Below are 19,678 nucleotides of genomic sequence, written 5' to 3' on the forward strand. Positions count from 1 at the left end.
TTTTTAATTAAGACATATTGTGACTCTAGTGCAGTCTGTGAGGTAGTCATATCATGTCATTTTCTAACCTGATTAATCCAAACAAGGGTCGCGGAACGGGGTGCTGGAACCTGTCCTAGCTAGCGTAGGGCACAAGGCAGGATCAAACCCATCACAGGGCGAACACACACAGCAAACACACACTACAGCCAATTAACATCACCAATTTTCATATCCTGCATGTCTTTGGGCAGTGGAAGGAAACTGGAGCACCCAAAAGAAACCCACATTGACATGGGGACATTCAAACTCCATATGGGGAGGACCCGAGACCCGAGCACTGGTCTCCTTACTGTGAGGCAGCAGCCCTACCACTGCACTGCCCTTATAAAGTAGATAAAAGGGCTTATTTGCTCTTTCACTCTCACATTCTCTTCACATCAAGAATGTACATATACATACCTTTTGCGGAAATTCTCTGATGACATGGCGTACTTTGGCGTGCCATCTCCAGATGGGGTGCTGTCCTAAAAGAGTTCAGAAACCTCACATCCCCCCTTTAGATTTACGACTTGGCCAGGCGGAAAAGAACCTCAGCATTGGTGTGTGCAGCCACAGGATGGTGGCGAACATCAAAAGCAAAAGCTGAGTGAGCTGGGCATTTGAAATCCTTCTGTTTATATAGTAATTGAAGCGGGGTGTGGTCATTCACCAGCGTACACCACTGTCCCCAGAGATATTAACCGAGTGGCCTCCACCGCCCACTTAATTGTCAAGCACTCCTTTTCAATAGTCGAATAATTATGCTCCCTGGGCAGCAGCTTTCTGCTGAGAAATGTGATGAGGTGTTCTTCCCCTTCAAAAAATTGTGAGAACACCTTTCCTAAACCGTAAGCGCTCGCATCCGTTTGCAGAATAAGTTTCTTTGAAAAGTCTGGATTGAGCAGAATCAGGAAGGATGATAAAGCAGCTTTTAGGTCTGAAAAGCCCTCTCGCAGACGTTGTTCCAGACAACACTACAATTCTTTCTGCCCTTTGTCAAGCCTAGGAAATATTCCAGATAATGGGTTTACGACATACCAAGCCTGCACTTCTTAGGGTTAGCAATCAACCCCACCAGCCATAAACTGTAACGCTCTGTTCAAAGACAAACAAGATGAGATTCCTGGTCATTGCTGAAAATGACAACATTGCCAAAATAGGCACACGCGTACATGGAATGGGGACACAGGATCTGGTCCATCATCTGATGAAAGGTGAATGGTGCATCATGGAGACCAAAAAGGAGTTCCCTAAATTCAAATAGCCCTTCAGGAGTGGCGAATGTGGTCTTCTCGCAGCTGAACTCCTCCAAGGATACTTGTCAATATCCCTCTGTGATGTCTAGGGTGGAAATATTTGAGGCCTGCCTGAGCTTCTCCAATAGCTCGTCCACATGCAGCATCAGATATGCATCAAACTTTGAAATCTTATTCAAACACCTAAAATTAATACAATACAAGAAAATTAATTTGGCTTTGAGAAATGTACGATTGGGCTTCGCCACTCACCTTTGCTCGGACAAATAACACCTAACTGAAGCATTTGCTAAACTTCTTTGCTTATCGCCTTACTTGTTGCCTCGGGCAGGCGATATAGGGGCACCTGTATGGTGTGTTATGATGTTGTGTTCCACAATTGTTGTCTGGTCATGCACGGCCAAAAAAAAGTCAGAGTTCCTCTCAATCACAGATAGCAATTCTGCTTTCTGAGAGTCAGTTAAAACCTCACCTTCAGCGACTTCTGTTTGAGGGACCGCTGCGGACTTGACCATGACCTCACATGGTTCAGGCAACTCTTTCAGCAGGTTAATATGCAAAACCTGTATGGACTTCCGCTGCCATGGAATTCTCACTTTATAATTCACGGGGGATATGTGTTCTTCGATGCTGCTAGACCCAACCACTCAGCCTGCAATTTATGCGGATCCGATGGATTCAACACCAGTACCTGATCCCCCTTCTTAAATTTGCATTTACTTGTCTTGTCATAATCACGTTTCTGCACCTCCTGCTCACACTGAAGATGTTACACTGTAATAGCAGACAGTCTGGAAATATGTTCCTGCAGTGACACAACTTGGTCGACAAACCTGCCTGCTCGAGGTGTCAGACAAGTCCCTGTCCACTGTTCTCGAAAAATGTCTAACACACCGCGTGGTTGGTGGCCAAAGAGTTGCTTGAAAGGACTCAGCCTCATAGACGCCGGCAGAGACTCCCTAACAGCAAACAGGAGGAAGGGCACTACTGTATCCCACGAGGTTGGGTCGTCATGGGCGTCTTGTCGAATCATCTGTTTTAGGGTTTTATTAAATCGTTCACTCAGGCCATTCATCTGCGAATGATAAACCGTGGAGTGTAGCTGCTTAATTGCAAAGCTTTCGCATAGCTGCTTCATGATATGAGACATAAAGGGCATTCCCTGATCAGTCACAATCTCATAAGGGATACCAATATGCGTGAACATTTCTGAGAGTGCTTTTGCAACAGAGTGAACGTAAGCTCACCACAGCATGGCCACTTCTGGGTATCTTGTGGCATAATCAACTAACACAAGCATATACTGAAAGCCACTTTTACTCTTGGGAATCCCACCCTCTCAAATTGGACATCTAAAGTAGGCATTACAAGGGGTGCCCTGGCAGGTCTGTTAGGTGGAAACTATTTGACAGTCAAGAAAAGCAATATTCACCCAATAAAAGCATTTCAAAATGCGTTCCCTCGTCTTTTCCATGCCGAGATGACCCCCCAAAATGTGACTGTGAGCAATTTTTAAAACCTTCTCCCTATGCTTACTTGGCACCACCAACTGCTCGATACACCCATCACCCATGCAATCAGAAATCACCTGAAACAGAAAACCATCCTTAAGTAAAAAATGTGGTGTTTTAAAAATCCGGGTCCTCTCTCTCTAGACAGTGACATGAGCTTGTCTGAATGCGAAATCCAAGTTGCTATCAGCTTGTTGCAGGCGAGCAAACTCCATCTGGATGGCAGTCTCTGCTTCCTCTGTGTTCAATGCAGCATCGCACTCGCCTCCCACTGCTACTGTGTTTGATGCAGCATTGCACTCACCTCCCACTGCTACTGTGTTTGATGCAAATTTTCATCTGGGTCCATATTGAGTGTCCGGTCTGGGGAGCTGTTGGTGCACACGACAGCATGGAAAAGTCTGCCAGCTGTCCTGGGTCTTCACTTGAGGATTTGTCCCCCACCTCACTGGACAACTCCAGTTCAATTTCAAATGTGGTTCCTTGACTGACATCATCTGTGGCAAGCCCCTCTCTATCCACTATGGGGGAAGGCACTCTACAGGTTGCCAAGGCCTGTGGGAAGAGGGCCTTCCTTTTTCCTATTAGGAGTGGCCAGGGTGAGGTGTCTAATATGGCAGTCCAAACCTTATAGTTCTTCCCTTCAAATTTCAGAGAGAGTAATATAGTCTCATTTGTTTTGATGTCCCCATGGGCGCAGCAGATGTTCACTTTGTCTGTAGTCTTATAAGTGGTCTGCCAGAGCAGATCACAGCAGACTACGCAGAGGTCACAACCAGAGTCCAACAGTGCCAAGAACGTCCATCCAGCCAAAGTAACAGAGACCTTAAAATTGTCCTTAAGTTGCCTCAAAAGCTTGCATATTGTAATCTGTTTAGTTAGCCAATAAAAGGTGTCATTTTGCTTGACTTCTCACCACATCCATAATGGCTAACATGGAATAGCTTCCCTAGTAAATAGAAGGGCAAAGACTGAAGAGTTGTGCATAGTCTTCACATCTTTTAAGCTAAGTGATAGATATGTGGCACTGTTTATCTCTGGTAAGTAAAGATTTTTTTCTTTTTTGCAGCACCTCCAGATTTGCATGTTAATGCAGCAAGAAATGTCAATGTCACAAAACTCCCATATGACCTGACTTGCAATATATCTAACCTGAGATGGAACAAGGTGGAAACAATGACACTTACTTGGAAAGAAAATGGAAAGGATCTGTGTTTCTTTGATGGATCCAAAAGAAATAGTCAGTCAGAGAGATGTCACTGTGACAAGGCTAATCCATCATATTGCTTACTTAGATTGAATGAGAAGAAATCAAATGGTGATTATATCTGCATTGTAACTGAAGGAAAAACTGAAGGAAACGCAACTATGAAAGTGAAATTCGAAGGTATTTTTGAAGGTGTGTTTTGTTATAATTTATTATGTATTACTAATGTCAGATATGTTATGATACGTGCACCCTCACCACTACCTGTGCCTCTTTATGGTTTCACCTACAGTATTCCAGGAATGATGATGATTTCCAGCCTGACTGCCCCTCATATATCATCAATAAGTGTCAATCACTAACCAACATGCCTCAAAATCATAAATCAAACATACAGTATAAGTCGATCAAATGTACTGCATGAATTGGGAGTTCTGATATCGGAGTAATGCGTTGCCTTTATTTTTACAAAGTAATAGAATTAATTTGAAAATGTGAGTTTGCCATGGGGTTTATATTTTCATGTTTAATAAAATGTTTTTGAAGGGAGGGAGTTTTCATTTAAAATGAACAGGAAAAAAATTTTAAATTGATCACCATCAAGCCTGTGTAAATTTACTCAGAAAAAAGTGACTCATAGGTTTCTGAAAAGCAAATATATTCATTGTATTTGTATAGAACAAAAAGAGCCACTGTACTCAGTTTAAAAAAATCAAATGTGCTTTGCATTTGAGAAGCATATTGATGAGGTCATTTATTCTAAATGAAAGCAATAAGACCAAAGTGAATTGTATCGCATGGTTTTGGGCAAGAGAATAGTGTAATCAATACCAAGTAGGGAGAACACAGAAACACAATGCAAGATAAGCAAGTCATACCCTTAGACAAATGGACTTACTTGTTATTTTAACTTGAAAGAACAAATCATTGAACATTTGCACTCCTTTGTAAACTTCTTCACCACACCAGACACCCAGGACAAGATTGACTCACTTTGCTTTGCCGCTCTCCATGTGCACTTGTGCTGATCTCAGATTACATTGCATCACACACCTGCAGACCTGTGGCCAGTGTTGCACATGGTAAAAGTGAGAATAGCCATTTATTCGGTGCAAAGTGAGTCATACTAAGTGGCAATAGCTGAACAAATGTGCAGGTCAGCCGATGTTCTCCAATGACATCATACACTGCCAGCACACCAACTAACATCTCCAAAATTTTTCCTTTCTGAACTAAATTTAGCAATTGCTATCAAATGTTTTGTTGAAATCAGTACTGCCAGCAACTTAAATCTGATTTTGCTCTTTATACTGGACCAAAAGGCTGCACAAAGCAGACTATGTTGTTAGAAAATGCTCTGGTGATTAATTCTTAAATACATGTACTTATGTATATTTTTTTCAACATTCATATGTAATATGGATAATAACATAGAAATAAATAGAAAAATATAATAGTTAAGAAGCAACTGTGATAAGGCACTTTGTCGCAGATTGAGTAAGTTTTGGGGTTCTACAATACTGTCCCTAACTACCCTAACCCTGACACGGACAGGAAGGACACAAGTGTAAGCACACGCACTTTTGTTTTTCTTTCTTTCCCATGGGAAACGCCTTCGCCTGTTTCCCACCAGTACAGCACAGTCCCAAGCACAAAGCACAGGTCAGCACACACCCTTCTCTTCTTCCTCTTTTCTCTCGACTCCACTCCTCCTGGTAAGCTTTGTTTTTTCCAACCCATCTCTGGCTCCTCCTCACGACCTTTGTCCACTTCATCCCGACTCAGGCCATTGGATGCTGGCGACTGGCCCCTGTTTATATGGCACCTGGAAGGACACCAGGTGCCCAACGAGCTACTTCCAGAAGCACTTCCAGGTGTGGCGAAAGTGCTGCAGAACAGGGACCTGCAAATGTCCAGGTGCACTCTGGCATTGGCCACGGCTCCCAGCAGGGTTGAACTTCCATGCTCATAACCTGAGGCCCCACTGGAAGCCAAGGGGGATGCCCTCTGTCGGTCTGGGGGAAGATCTTGAAAATACTCTCTCACCCAGACCTTCCATGGTCAGGGCATCCGAGCCGGTTAAGGGCCCTCGCGGTCCGCCACAATACATGGCCAGAAAGTGAAATGACTGTTGTCAGTACAAACTCCCATGGATGTCATGTTACTGCTGCAGGAGATGACTGCTCCTCCCTCTGTACTTCTGGCTCGATGCTGCCTTCCATCTGGCTATGCTCTTGCTGAGCTTTCTAGCTTTAAATCTGAGTTTTGTAGAGAGGGTAACTCAGCTATTCTCAGAGCTACTTGATTCTGACAATAAAGGAAGCCATCCATCTTTATCAAATAGGATTCTGAAGCCACCTTCTGCACGCAGGATCCAAGTGTTCAGATCACTGTTTGATCTGTTTGACTGCAGTGGTATTGTAAAAACACATTCTCCCACTGAAAGCTCTGGTAGATCTTTTAAACTGTGATCATAAAAGAGTTTTGATTAGGTTCTGACAGTGCATTGGCAAAGAGCAGAGCATTCTTCAAGCACCTGGACATTAAGGCTATTATGCCAGCTGCTTCAGCCATTCTATCAGTCATCGGGAGCAATGAGGAGGATGTGTGTGCAATGCTCAAATGCACACTGTTGCAAAATATTCAGAGGGGCAAAATGTCAAAATGTTTTTGACATGCAAATTAGGGTCCATCAAAGATGATCACTGTATTGGGCTGACCATACTTGGCAAACTGTGCTTTACAACACTTGATTCTTGTTTCTACTTTTTCTTCTTCTGCTTCATTTTTTCCAACTTCTATATATAGTAGGGGCAATCTGCCTGAACAACCCTCTCCAAACAGTTTGGTCCTGCACCTTCTCCCTGGTCAGACCCTTTTCCTTCACATCTTCTTTTATTTTATCCATCTACCTCCACTTCAGCCTCCCCTGCTCTTCCATTTCAATCACTCTTTTGCCCACATATTCATTACATCTATATTCATTGTCATCACATTTCCATACCACTTCCACCTGTTCTTTTTTAGATAATTGTTTCTTTGTTATACCTTTGATTGTCTCATTTCTTGTTCTGTATTTTTTTTTTTTGTAACTCCACACTTCCATTTCAACATTCTCATTTTTGCCACATCTAACCTTTTCTCCTGCGCTGCTCTCTTTACTGCCCATGTCTCATGTCATTACATCATTGCTGGTCCTACCACTGTCTTAAAAACCTCACCTTTATACTTTAGCCTTAACCACACAATATTCCTGATACCTTCTTCCAGTTCTTCCATCCAAACTGCACTTGGTGGGGTTGTCTGCATCTTATTCTCCATTTTGTGTTACCACTGATCCAAGAGATTTAAACTTATCCATTCGTTTTAATAGCCCCCCATGCAGTCTATCTTCTGTATCCTGATCACTGTTAAACCTAAAATATTCTGTCATTTTCCAATTTATCTTTAATCCTCTATCTTACTTATTTTTTTCAAATATATGAAATTAAATATTAACAAGTAAGTGTTACATGTCTTTAGTCATTAGGTCATAAGGTATTTACCCTTATTGTAAATGGAACAATATATGATGTTGTTTTCTACAGCAGCAGCACTTTCTGCAGAGACTTAATGGCAGACTGAGCAGGTGACAGAGGATAAAACAAAGTTGGTCAGCTCAGACCTTAGGTACTTAAGCACTGACTTAATCTGGTCCAGTGGCTTTTCCTGTGGGTAGCTTCCTCATATGGTCAACAGTTACAGTATGTCACTATTTATGAGGGTACAGTAGCATCAACAGAGAAGTTAATATAATCTCTGATGCAGTGAGTAATTTCCTTAAGTGTCATCACTACACACATGATTTCCCAGTCTCTCATGCAGAAGCAGTCATTCAAGACCATTTTGACCTCTAAGGTCTACTTCCTCACCATTCTGGTGGTTTTGGTCGGATCTACCCAGTAGGTTTACATTTAAAGACATCTTTAACATTTCAATAAAACGGATCTAGTTTGATCTGTCTGTGAGTAGAATGTGACACAACTAATGGAAGTCTATCACTATTCCTTCCTTGAAGTTGCCACATATTATATGTAACTGTGTACTTAGAGTAATTCAACAGTAGGACATTGGTAAATTAATCAGATCCGTGAGTGTGCATTCACAGAAGTTGAAACAAAAATATTATGGTGAAAAACAAATTCAAATATCTTGATAATATAGTTACCAAAGGATAAAATGGTAGCGGACTTGGAGTTTCTCAGCAGAGCAAAGCTGCTTACGCTCTTAAAAAATTTGTCAGTATCTGGAGGGTGCTCAGGAGCCAAGGAGGAGGGCATGTTGTATCAAAACAGATGAGTTCTTGATGTCCTTTTTTGTTTTGAAAGATAAATACAGGTACAGCCTATTAAAATTGTTTTGATGACTAGGACATGGATGGACGGCCTAAATGCTCTCAACCTCACCACACCTAAAATATTTTCCAAGAATCCCTCTGCCTTGTGAAACTTTTTACTCTTTAATTTGAAATCTTTAATCTTTGAAAATGACAATAATTTGTTCCCATACAGTATACACTCTTTCTGAATTGATATACAGTGTGACAGAGGGGGTGCTGTCATCCCCTTGAACCCTCAGACTAGACGCCAGACACCAGATAAAAGTCCAAATATAATTTTTATTTAGAAAAATAAGTGCACAAAGCACCCTCCACTACACAATACTTATAAATAATCACCAATACTAATTAATACACAATCCTCCTCTCCCAGACGCATTGCCACCCTTCCTCCCAGCTCAGCTCCCTCGTCTGGGATCTCTCACAGTCTTTTATAGTCCATGACCCGAAAGTGCTTCCGAACCCTCAGTCCATGTGACTTCCGGGTCAGATCAAAAGTTCTCTTCTTCATCGTACGTCATTTCCCCTGTCGCTGTGACTAAGACGTATATCCAGGTTATAGGGCATGTAACAATCCCTAGGCCTTCCTGCAGCATCCTCTAGGGGCCCATGTGGTATCCAGCTGGTCTGTGAATGAAAACTCCAATGTCTATAATTCCCTGCTGGCATTCAGGGCACCTCCATGCTGCAGGGAGGGCTCCACCTGGTGGTCTGGGGGTATTGGCCGAGATGACTGGCCAGCCATATTCCACAACAGTCATTTCTCAGTCACTCCTAAAGATTATGCAACTATATTTGGTACAATCCCAGTGGTGTGAGAGTTTTATTATCTTTACCTTTTGAAAACATTTCCATTAATTTAGAATGCTCTTTATTAAATAATTTTGCATAAATGTATAAGGGATGATCTTTTGAAAGAATCTGTTAGTTTTTTTTTTGGATGAAATGTATTTATGTATTCATGCATAATCGTTGCATGTGTTACAGTATGGGTAAGTGTTTTGTAAATAAAATGTGTATTGCATGACAGTAATTATTATTTTATAATTTTTTTTATATTTTCAGATCCCCATGTTCCTCTATGTGTCATTATTTCCGTCGTTTGCTTGGCTGCCTATGCTGTTGCTGCTGGGACTACTGTGTTTTATTATAAAAGATGTAAGTATACTGGTTTTCATTGCTAAAATTCCAATGCTAACAAAATGTAATTTTAATCAAGAACTGCTGATTAGTGGCTAAGAAGGTAAATTAGTGCCAGGATCAGTTCTCACCATAAACTCACTTAGTGACTCAGTACAAGATTAAATAACTTTGCACTAGTCGAAGAAATATCTAAAAACAAACCCAATGTATTGTACTTGTATGTTAAATGGTTTTTGTGTGCTCTTTGTACTATGAAAGGGTGCAATATCAAATAAGATGTGCTAGTTGTAACAGTGAGTAATATTATTAAATGACTTACAAAGCAAAGAAGAATAAGATCAATAATATACATTGGCCATCATTTCCCATCCAAACATGGAAATAAGTGACATGAGACTGTTAAACCATCCATCAATATATTTTCTGATACAGCTCCATTATAGGAGTGCTGATACAATAAAATCTGACATGTCAGTTAACTGAAAATGGCTAACATTGTGCATCTATATAGATATAAGGCGAGTTCTGTTGGTCTGGCAGTAACACTCTGTTGGGCATATTCAGCGTTAACATTAGTGATGGTAGACTTTGTTATCCCAGAGGATTTTTTTTTTCTTTTAAAGAACGCACCATTAGAATGTATTTTATATTGCTTGTGTAGTAATAAAATGCATTGCATTTGTATTCCAGTAGATGGCGCATCAGATACAGCACTAATGTTGAGAATCCTATAGCAGATGCTGTATAATTGAGGCAACAGATACACTGACACTGTAACTTAATAAAAGAAAATTTAAATTAAAAAAAATATTAACCTATATAAGTCGATTTCTGTCCTGGCAACATTTACTATTAAAGGAATTTCTTGTAAATAATCTTTCAAATTAGCACTTCAACCAAGTGGTCAAGTATGTTTAATCAATCAATGATGTAAAACATGACTAAAAATACATGAAAAATGCACTGAATCAAGATCGACAAAATGAATTGTCAAAACAGTGTAGGACAGAGAGTGATTTAAATTATAACAATCAATGAAACGCCACTCAAAGGATATCAAGTTAAATGAAGTTTGATTAAGGGGTCTCTGTTTCACTCTCTGGTCAGGATGCCAGATACGTGAGGAGATCTGTACAATTTATGAACAAAGCTCGTAAATCAGCGAAAATTTACATTAATCACTTTCTCTGTTGGTGTGCTGACGTAGTAAAAGACTTACTTACTTTCACAAATAACCCAGACCAGCTTGTTAAAATAAACAAAATAAATCAATTTATAGTACAAGGATAATAGAAGATGGACATATGCAAATATATCAATCAATCAATCAATCAACATTTATTTATATAGCACATATTCATACAAAAAAATGTAGCTCAAAGTGCTTTACAAAATGAATAGAAAAATAGAAGACACAATAAAAAATAAACATAAGTCAACATTAATTAACATAGAATAAGAGTAAGGTCCGATGGCCAGGGTGGACAGAAAAACAAAAAACTCCAAAGGCTGGAGAAAAAATAAAATCTGTGGGGTTCCAGACCAAGAGACCGCCCAGTCCCCTCTGGGCAATCTACCCAACATAAGTCAAACAGTCCTCTTTGTATTTAGGGTTTTCATGGAAGGACCTGATGATGATGGTCACGTAGACTTCTGGCTTTCAGTCCATCAATGTTGGTGCATCATGATGCTTTGAGTAGGTGGTGGTGGCGCAGGCCACCGGAAAAAGAAACAGAAGAGAGAGTTGGGGTCAGTACGGATTTTGAAGCCACTGTGAATAGTTATTATGAAGAATTGAACATACAGAGTATCAGTATTAAGTTAAAGTGAAGTTATAAAAAGGCCATGTTAAAGTAATGTGTTTTCAGCAGTTTTTTAAAGTGCTCCACTGTATTTGCCTGGCGAATTCCTATTGGCAGGCTATTCCAGATTTTAGGTGCATAACAGCAGAAGGCCGCCTCACCACTTCTTTTAAGTTTAGCTTTTGGAATTATAAGGAGACACTCATTTGAAGATCTAAGGTTATGATTTGGAATATAATGTGTCAGGCATTCCGATATATAAGATGGAGCGAGATTATTTAAGGCTTTATAAACCATAACCAGTATTTTAAAGTCAATCCTGAATGACACAGGCAACCAGTGTAGTGACATCAAAACTGGAGAAATGTGTTCGGATTTTCTTTTCCCAGTTAGGATTCTAGCAGCTGCATTCTGCACTCGTTAAAAATGATTTATGTCTTTTTTGGGTAGTCCTGAGAGGAGTGCGTTACAGTAATCTAGTCTACTGAAAACAAAAGCGTGAATTAATTTCTCAGCATCTTTCAATGATATAAGAGGTCTAACTTTAGCTATATATATGTATATGTATATATATATATATGTATATGAATGGAAGACAATAATCAACAACAAAAAACATAAAATTATGATGGCTTAATTTAACATTTTCTCTCCTATAGAAAACATCCATCCATCCATTATCCAACCTGCTATATCCTAAGCACAGGGTTACGGGGTTCTGCTGGAGCCAATCCCAGCCAAAACATAGGGTGCATGGCAGGAAACAAACCCCGGGCAGGACACCAGCCCACCGCAGCCTATAGTAAACAATATATATTAATTCTGTCACTTGGATTAGATAGATCTTATCTCTCTTATAGTAAAAGGCACATACATAACTTATTAATTCAAATCTGTCAATTCTTGTTTTCAAGATAGATAAGTTCCTTAACTGGTTATTAAACTTCTCTCATACTGTAGAGTTTGTTTGCTTACAGCTGCCTCTGCACTGGAATACCACCAACTCCCCACACAGAACGAGCTCTCTGTCTGTGAGTGCGTAAGATAAAGAGACTATGTGTGTGCGCGCATGTGAAATTCTCCTCTGAACTTTCTGACTGGGTTTAAGAAAAAATCTTGTAATAACCAGCACTTAACTTTCGCAAGGTTATTGTCATATTTGGAAAAAGAATATACAAAAATCTGACACTGTGATTCAAGCAGTTAACCTTCTTTATTCAGCTTACAAACTCTTTCCGGTAGCCTTCTCCACCTCCCACATACATTACCCATGAACCCATGCTCATATACAGTGCTCTTCACTGTTATTGGCACCCCTTGTTAAAATTAATAAGAAAGGTTAGAAAAAGCTCACTGTTTGCTGAAGAACCGTCATCTACCACTGAAAAAATGAGAAACATCTGACTTTGAATGGAAGCAGGTTCATTCAAAGAAAAATAAAGCCCTCATCAAGAAATAAATATTTTTAACAAAAACACATGTTCTTTATTTTACCTTTTACAATTTCTCGTATTAGGAATTTGTTAGTTTTCACATACCCCTTGGGGTTAGAGTGCAGGGTCAGCCATTGTACAGCACCCCTTGAACAATTGAAGGCCTTGCTCAAGGGCCAAGCAGAGTAGGATCTCTTTTGGCAGTGACGGGGATTCGAACCGGCAACCTTCGGGATGCCAGTGCAGATTCTTAGCTTCACTCCGCTTTATTTTACCACAACAATTGTTGGCACCACTGCATTTAATACTTTGTGCAACTTCCCATTGCTAATACAGCATAACAGCATGAAGTCTTCTCTTGTAACCTTTTATAAGGGTTATTATTAGCTAAGCCAGGACTTGCATTCCAGCGTGTTAAAATAAAGTATACTGCCAGTCTGTCATACAACAATGAAAGGCAAGGTTAGAAAGATGATAAACCATGGACTATATTGGTCTATCATTTAAATGTAAATGCAGAAGCATTAGTGGTGTTAAGGCAGCTTTCACAACAGAGATTCATGGCACCCCAGTAATACTTAAAAACCATTTAATTTACTAATGCTAATTAACTTTAGATTTTTGGAGAATGATAAAATGTTTGCAAGTGTTAATAAGGTGGACTGGTGGCTCTGAGGCAGGGATCTGCACTGGAAGGTTGCCAGTTCAAATCCCACAAATGCCAATAGGGACTCTGCTCTGTTGGGCCCTTGAGCAAGGCCCTTAACCTGCAATTGCTGAGCACTTTGAGTAGTGAGAAAAGTGCTATATAAATGCAAAGAATTATATTATAACTGACATGCTGTTGTCATTTGCAGTGCTGATAAAGTTTCTCTGGTTTTTAGTTTTGTTTTCTTGAGTCATCCGCCACAAGTCTGGGAATTTTTGTCTCTTCAGATTTATTTGCACAGTATAATTACATTTCACTTTATATTAAGAATTTTTTACCATATTGCTTTGCAGGAGTATGTATTTCTTAAGCAGTAAATTACAGCTTGGTGTTATAGAGAGTCAGGTCAAAATCTAGGAGTGAACACTTTTGTGCTGGCACCAGTAAACATGCTGAATCATTATAAGCTAACTACTGTTTTTATTTCCTTTGTTATTTTTTTATGTGAAAGTACAATATTATTTTCATACTGTCAAGTGGCAAGAAAATACTTTTTACTTCTGCAGGGTAAACTGTTGACTTTAAAGAACACAGTCACATTCTCTTTCCCTATTTGTAGATCGAAATACAAGGGCATGAAGTAAGCGCCATGATGTATGCATGCTCACAAAGGCAAGACATAGAAAGCCAAACACAATTTCACACCAGTCCACAAGGCTGAAGTGCTGCATCAATTTGTTCCCATTAAAGCTATCAGACGCTATCAGACGTGCAGACTATTTAATGGTAAAAGGAAAGATCACAGTCCTGTTGAAAGCCTTCATCTAGTACTGCATGAGGTCAGGCTCCTCAGAAGATGTGACTGATAGATACATTTTAGGAATTCTCTGACTAAAATCTGCAACAGGCATTATAAAGAAACTGTTTAGATGTTTAAGCAGTTTAGATGGCATTATATTAAAAACTAGCAAAATACCCGCGCTTCGCAGCGGCAAAGTACTGCCTTAAAATTTTTATTAAGAAGAAAATTAAACCTTTTTAAACTGAGGGAAAATATACCAAAAATCATTTGTTAAGGATCTCTTTGTATACCACATTGTCAATTCGGCCCTCCGGTTGTAATATGACCGAGCTGTGCGCTGAGCTTACTCTGACAGCTTGGATTGATGCTGTCATAATTGGTTTGAGTTTCATGGTTTGTTTCAATTACAACAGTATTTGCAGGACTTGTGTTGAAGTGACATTTGGCATCTGTCAAGCGTTGTAAGTACACAACCGGTTTCATCGATAACTTCGCATCTAGCTTCTGAGAGTTTAAACATCAAAGTGTCCACTACTGAAATCATCACCTGTTAATCTAAGATGTTTAAGAGGCATTGGCGGTTGTCGAAAGGTGTAAAATATTTGGCCATTTCGGTACACTTGAAAGCGACAACCGAACAATTCAGCGGCAGCCATCAACTCACATGCAGAACCATAGGTGAAGGGCTTAAGCATTTCACTCTTATAGTGCTCCTGTGTAGTATAATTATCTCCTGTACCGTCATCAGTCCACACCTTGAACATTCAATACATAAGACAGTGTTCCTCCGGATATCAAGAGTGAGCCTGATATGGCCATGCAATATGTAACAAAGAGAATGGAAAAGGCAGGTGCCATCTCCAGGCATGGAAATCACTCGATAAGTGACAGTTCTTTGATCGATGGTGATTACGTCGATAGACATGTTAATGGGGGTACTGTTGTAATGATAAAGGAAATGGGTACCTGTACAATGTAAAGTAAGTCTAAAATACCTACACAATAACTATAATCATAATAAACGAACAATAAAACAGCGGAGAAGCCGTGGATTAAATAAAAAGGCTGTAGTTATCAGCAGGGAGACGTGAGTCCCGTGCCGAAGCAAGGAAGGGAATGTAGAGACCGGAGCGACAGGAGGCCTTATATAGGCAGGCACCCAACAATGTTGGAGGCGTTGGGATGGGGGACCCAACGCTGCCCCACACGGTGACCGAGCTGCAAGCTATGGATGTATATATGTACGTAAGTAGGATTCAGTTAGCGTTGGGAACCCGCGTACCAGATTACTTGAAGATGGGCCCATAAGTAACAAAGATCGTTGGAAAGTTCAATATGGCGGCCGACAGTGGCATCATACCACCGAAATAAGTAAGTACATCGGTTTCGGTTAGTGCAGGGAAGCCGCCTACCAAATTTCGTGAAGATGGGGCCATAAATAAGAAAGTTCAACATGGTGAATGTTGTCGACCATTATGACCGTTATGTGTAGAATTTCGAAATGAAACCTGTTTAACTTTTTTAAGTAAGCTGTAAGGAATAAGCCTGCCAAATTTCAGCCTTCTACCTACACGGGAAGTTGGAGAATTAGTGATGAGTCAGTGAGTCCGTCAGTCAGTCAGTCAGTGAGGGCTTTGCCTTTTATTAGTATAGATCTAGGGTTGTCCACACATATGTATGTAACATTTGAAGCAATTAGGGTGTTGCCTGCGTGAACAGTAACAGATTATGTAAAGACTGTTGGGCATATTGGTGTTTATACATTATATTTCTACAAATTGTGTTGAGGTAGAATATTACTTGGCAGGACAAACTATGTATTTTTGAAGGAAAAACGTCCCCACAAGAGTAAACTTAGTTACTCATTCACAGGGCCTGCAGCAGTGCACTTTAAACATGATGGTTCTGCTCATTCTTTTATTCTTAATGACGTACACATTTACAAAGGGCTATTCTGACACTCAGTCACTTACTGCTGTTCCTGAACAGTGAAAGTGTGTGGGTGCTTCTCAGGTCACATTTTTTAAATCAGCAAGTAGGCAGAATTAATTAACATTTATGTGTGGCCAGCGGGTTGGACGAGTTTTTTTGGCAGTAGTATCCACATAGACATTTACTTTGAGCTACTTGTTTTACAATTAACAATGCAAAGTTACCATGCTAAGATCTGTTCAGACTAATTTTTCTGTGTCTTAATGAACTGACATAGCTGTATTATGGAGTTTCCTCCCATAGTCCAAAGACATGCAGATTAGGTGCATTGGCGATCCCAAATTGTCCTTAGTGTGTGTTTGGTGTGTGTGTGTGTGTGTGTCCTGCAGCGGGCTGTCGCCCTGCCTGGGGATTGTTTCCTGCCTTGCGCCCTATGTTGGCTGGGATTGGCTCCAGCAGACCCCCGTGACCCTGTAGTTAGGATATAGCGGGTTGGATGATGGATAGATGGATACTATTAACTACTTACACACATATTTGTGCTTAAATTATGTGCATAGGCATTGCGAAAGCAAAATTGCAAATAAAATGCATCACCTTCCATAGAATCACAACAGTGGGGTTACAAAACATTTCATGTCCAGCAAGTCAGAATTAGGCCACAGTTTCTGAAACAACTCACAACTGGATGAGCACTGAGTCAACATGGCTTATTATTTGATTGAGTGAGAAACACAATACCCGTCTGTCATATTTGTTAAGCAGGATTTGACCTCTTTGACTACTATGAAGTTGCTAATATGCTTTTCTGCCACTGCTGTAACGTATCATAGTGGTTAATTAATTTCAAAGAAGAGGGCAAAATAATTAAAAAATGCTGCAGTTGTGAAATGTGAGCATTTCACACTTAAAGATGACTTCAATTTAGGGATATTACACAATCTGATGTTGTACTTCAAGTTTATACTTCATTTTTGGGGGATTTCCTGAGGCCTTACAGTTGCATTATATATCTTTTATGGGGTTTTCTGACCTAAAGAATCTGTTTCATTTGGAAGTAGTATTTTTGAAGCCATTTTGTTTTTCCAATTAGTACCACCATTTTCAGGGTTTTGTGACAGTTATAACCATAGTAGTACATCCCACAATGCTTAGGGATGATATGATGCCATCATTAGTGCAACTATGTGAAGGTTATCACTTGCAGCGAGAAGCATCGTTGCAGTTACTCATTTTTGCAGCTCCACTTAATCTGAGATTGAATTGTGAAGTATTGGTTGTGTGTGTGTGAGAGAGTGAGCGAGTGAATGAAACTTTGGGAGAAGACTTTGCTCTGTATTTTGATTTTGGGTTAGCGTTTCTGGTTTTGTTGTTTCTCTCTTTGATCTCTGGTTTCAACCTTTGCTACTTTTTTGACCTAGTTTTTTCTCCTGGTCCTTTCTCATAAATTATCGCTTTTCATTTTGAAGTCAGAACATCGGACTTCAATAAACTTGTCAAATTTTTCAGCACCTTTCTGCCAGTTGATCAGTGCATAAAACAATGATTTTCCTGACTATTGGCCATCATATTGACACATTTATGGTACCTTCATGATTGTGCACTCAATTAAATCAAAACTTTCATCAGCTGTTGCATGGAGTGTTCTACTGTGTCCCCAGAATAGCGCAGAGCAATTTGGCAAAAACCCATATATATACCTCAGTGTTTATTTTTAAATTATAAACAATGTGTCTTTATTTTGTTCTGTTGCGTGTCTAGTAATTGTATGAGAAGAACTATAATTATTATCAGTTATTTATATTTTAGTAAGCAGCATGGCCTTCAGTGAAAGTTGCATGCAGTTCTCTAGGTTTTTTTTCTAACATTAAAGCTGGCTTGTAATGAATACAGTTATTAAATAGAATCCTAACTGATAGGTTCTATTACATTAAAATGTTCAGACTTGAAGCTGCCAGGGATTTTGAAAAAAGCATTTCCAGTTAGGTCACAACTGGAAGTGTGTAATCCAGGGATGGCAAATGCCAGGCCTCGAGTGCCACAGTGGCTGCAGGTTTTCATTCTTACCATCTTCTTAACTAGTGACCAGTTTTTGCTGCTGATTACTTCTTTTAATTAACTTGATTCAGGCCCCATAGTTGTTTGTTTTTTTAATTAGCAGCCAAACAATAATGAGACACAAAGCAAGCCACCACATGACCAGCTCCCCTGTGCCCATTACACAATATCTGAAATTAAAGAGAGGTGATGGTCTTGGTAAAGTCGATCTTTCAGGCCACCAAAACATTTTGACGGCGCTCTTAGAAAGACAACAGTTTTCGAAATGTGTGCTGTGGCAGAATTAAAGCAGCAACAAGCCATGGAATTAAATAACAGGTTTAATTAACAGCAAGAATTGGCTTCTCATTAAGAAGCTGATGCAAGTGAAATTGGTTGGAGTTTGAAGTCCCAGTTTAGCTGGTCCATCTTTTAGCTCGTTTCACATCTCATTTCTGCTTGGCTGTCATTTAATGAAGAAAGGAATCAATTAAGAGGGCTGAACTCTTCTAGCAGGGCTATTAAAGTGATGGGGAAAAAGTTAATTAGCAGTGAAAACTGATTAGGAAAAGGGTTAGAATGAAAACCTGCATCCACTGCGGCACTCCAGGCCTGAAGTTTGCCACCCCTGGTGTAATCAATGTAATAAGGTCCATTGTGGCTTGATGTTCGTGTTCTGGTCAAAAACGTCATGAAAAGATTAATAATATATTTATAGAATTTATATAGCTTTAACATTAGTACTGAATACTCCTCACCAGTTTTTAACCCAAATACTCAGCAGTCGCTCAACATTATTTGTTTACTTTGCAGTTCTTTATTTTTCCATTTCAGTAGTTACAATTTTTTTTCTACAGTAGAATCCAGTTTTTACCAATTTTGTAAAGTTTTAAGGAAATTTAAGTCATTTTATATTTTCAACTAAAGCAAAAAGATAGTTTATTTAACATTATTGTCTAAAGTTAACTGAGAATGTATTTGCCATATTTATTATTATTTTAAATTAAGATTGTTCATTAATATATTTCTTTATTTTCCTCATTGTCAAGGTTATGCTGAAGCTACAAAGGTATGTGAATTCTCATCAAAAATCATTACTTTAGAACACAGTGTAAACAAATATGCTGTACTTCAGTATGTTTATCAAGGCTAAGCATTCATGTGTACTTTTCTCAGCACTGTGTTCATAGAATAGAAAGTCCCATTTTTTCAGGGATTTGAATCAATTGCTGTTTTTCCTTTAAAATTTTTTTCTTTCTATTAATTAATGTTACCTGCGGTGGTCTGCCGCCCTGCCCGGAGGCTCCAGCAGACCCCCGTGACCCAGTAGTAAGGATAATTAATGTTACTCATGACTCTGTGATAGAACTCTGATTTTATTCCATCTTCACACTTTCTGATAAGATAATGATTGTAGACCTCATCATGAACAAAAAGACGGTTTAGAGAAGTGAAAGAGTATCTGGAAGTGTTTTGCCATGACAATAACTTCTCTCTTAGCTTCAGC

At 39.5% G+C, this 19,678-nt stretch overlaps 1 protein-coding gene across 1 annotated transcript in view; it reads left to right on the forward strand.

Moving 5' to 3' along the window:
* The window catches only part of LOC120524683, a 48,165-nt gene that overhangs the window by 16,284 nt on the left and 12,203 nt on the right, over positions 1-19,678 (forward strand). Inside the window, exons 3-5 of the mRNA XM_039746495.1 lie at positions 3,858-4,187; positions 9,439-9,531; positions 19,221-19,240. Coding sequence (XP_039602429.1) covers positions 3,858-4,187; positions 9,439-9,531; positions 19,221-19,240 — 443 coding nt within the window. The remainder of the gene's footprint in view (positions 1-3,857; positions 4,188-9,438; positions 9,532-19,220; positions 19,241-19,678) is intronic.

This window comes from Polypterus senegalus, chromosome 2 (assembly GCF_016835505.1).
Source record: "Polypterus senegalus isolate Bchr_013 chromosome 2, ASM1683550v1, whole genome shotgun sequence".
Classification (NCBI taxonomy): Eukaryota; Metazoa; Chordata; class Cladistia; order Polypteriformes; family Polypteridae; genus Polypterus; species Polypterus senegalus.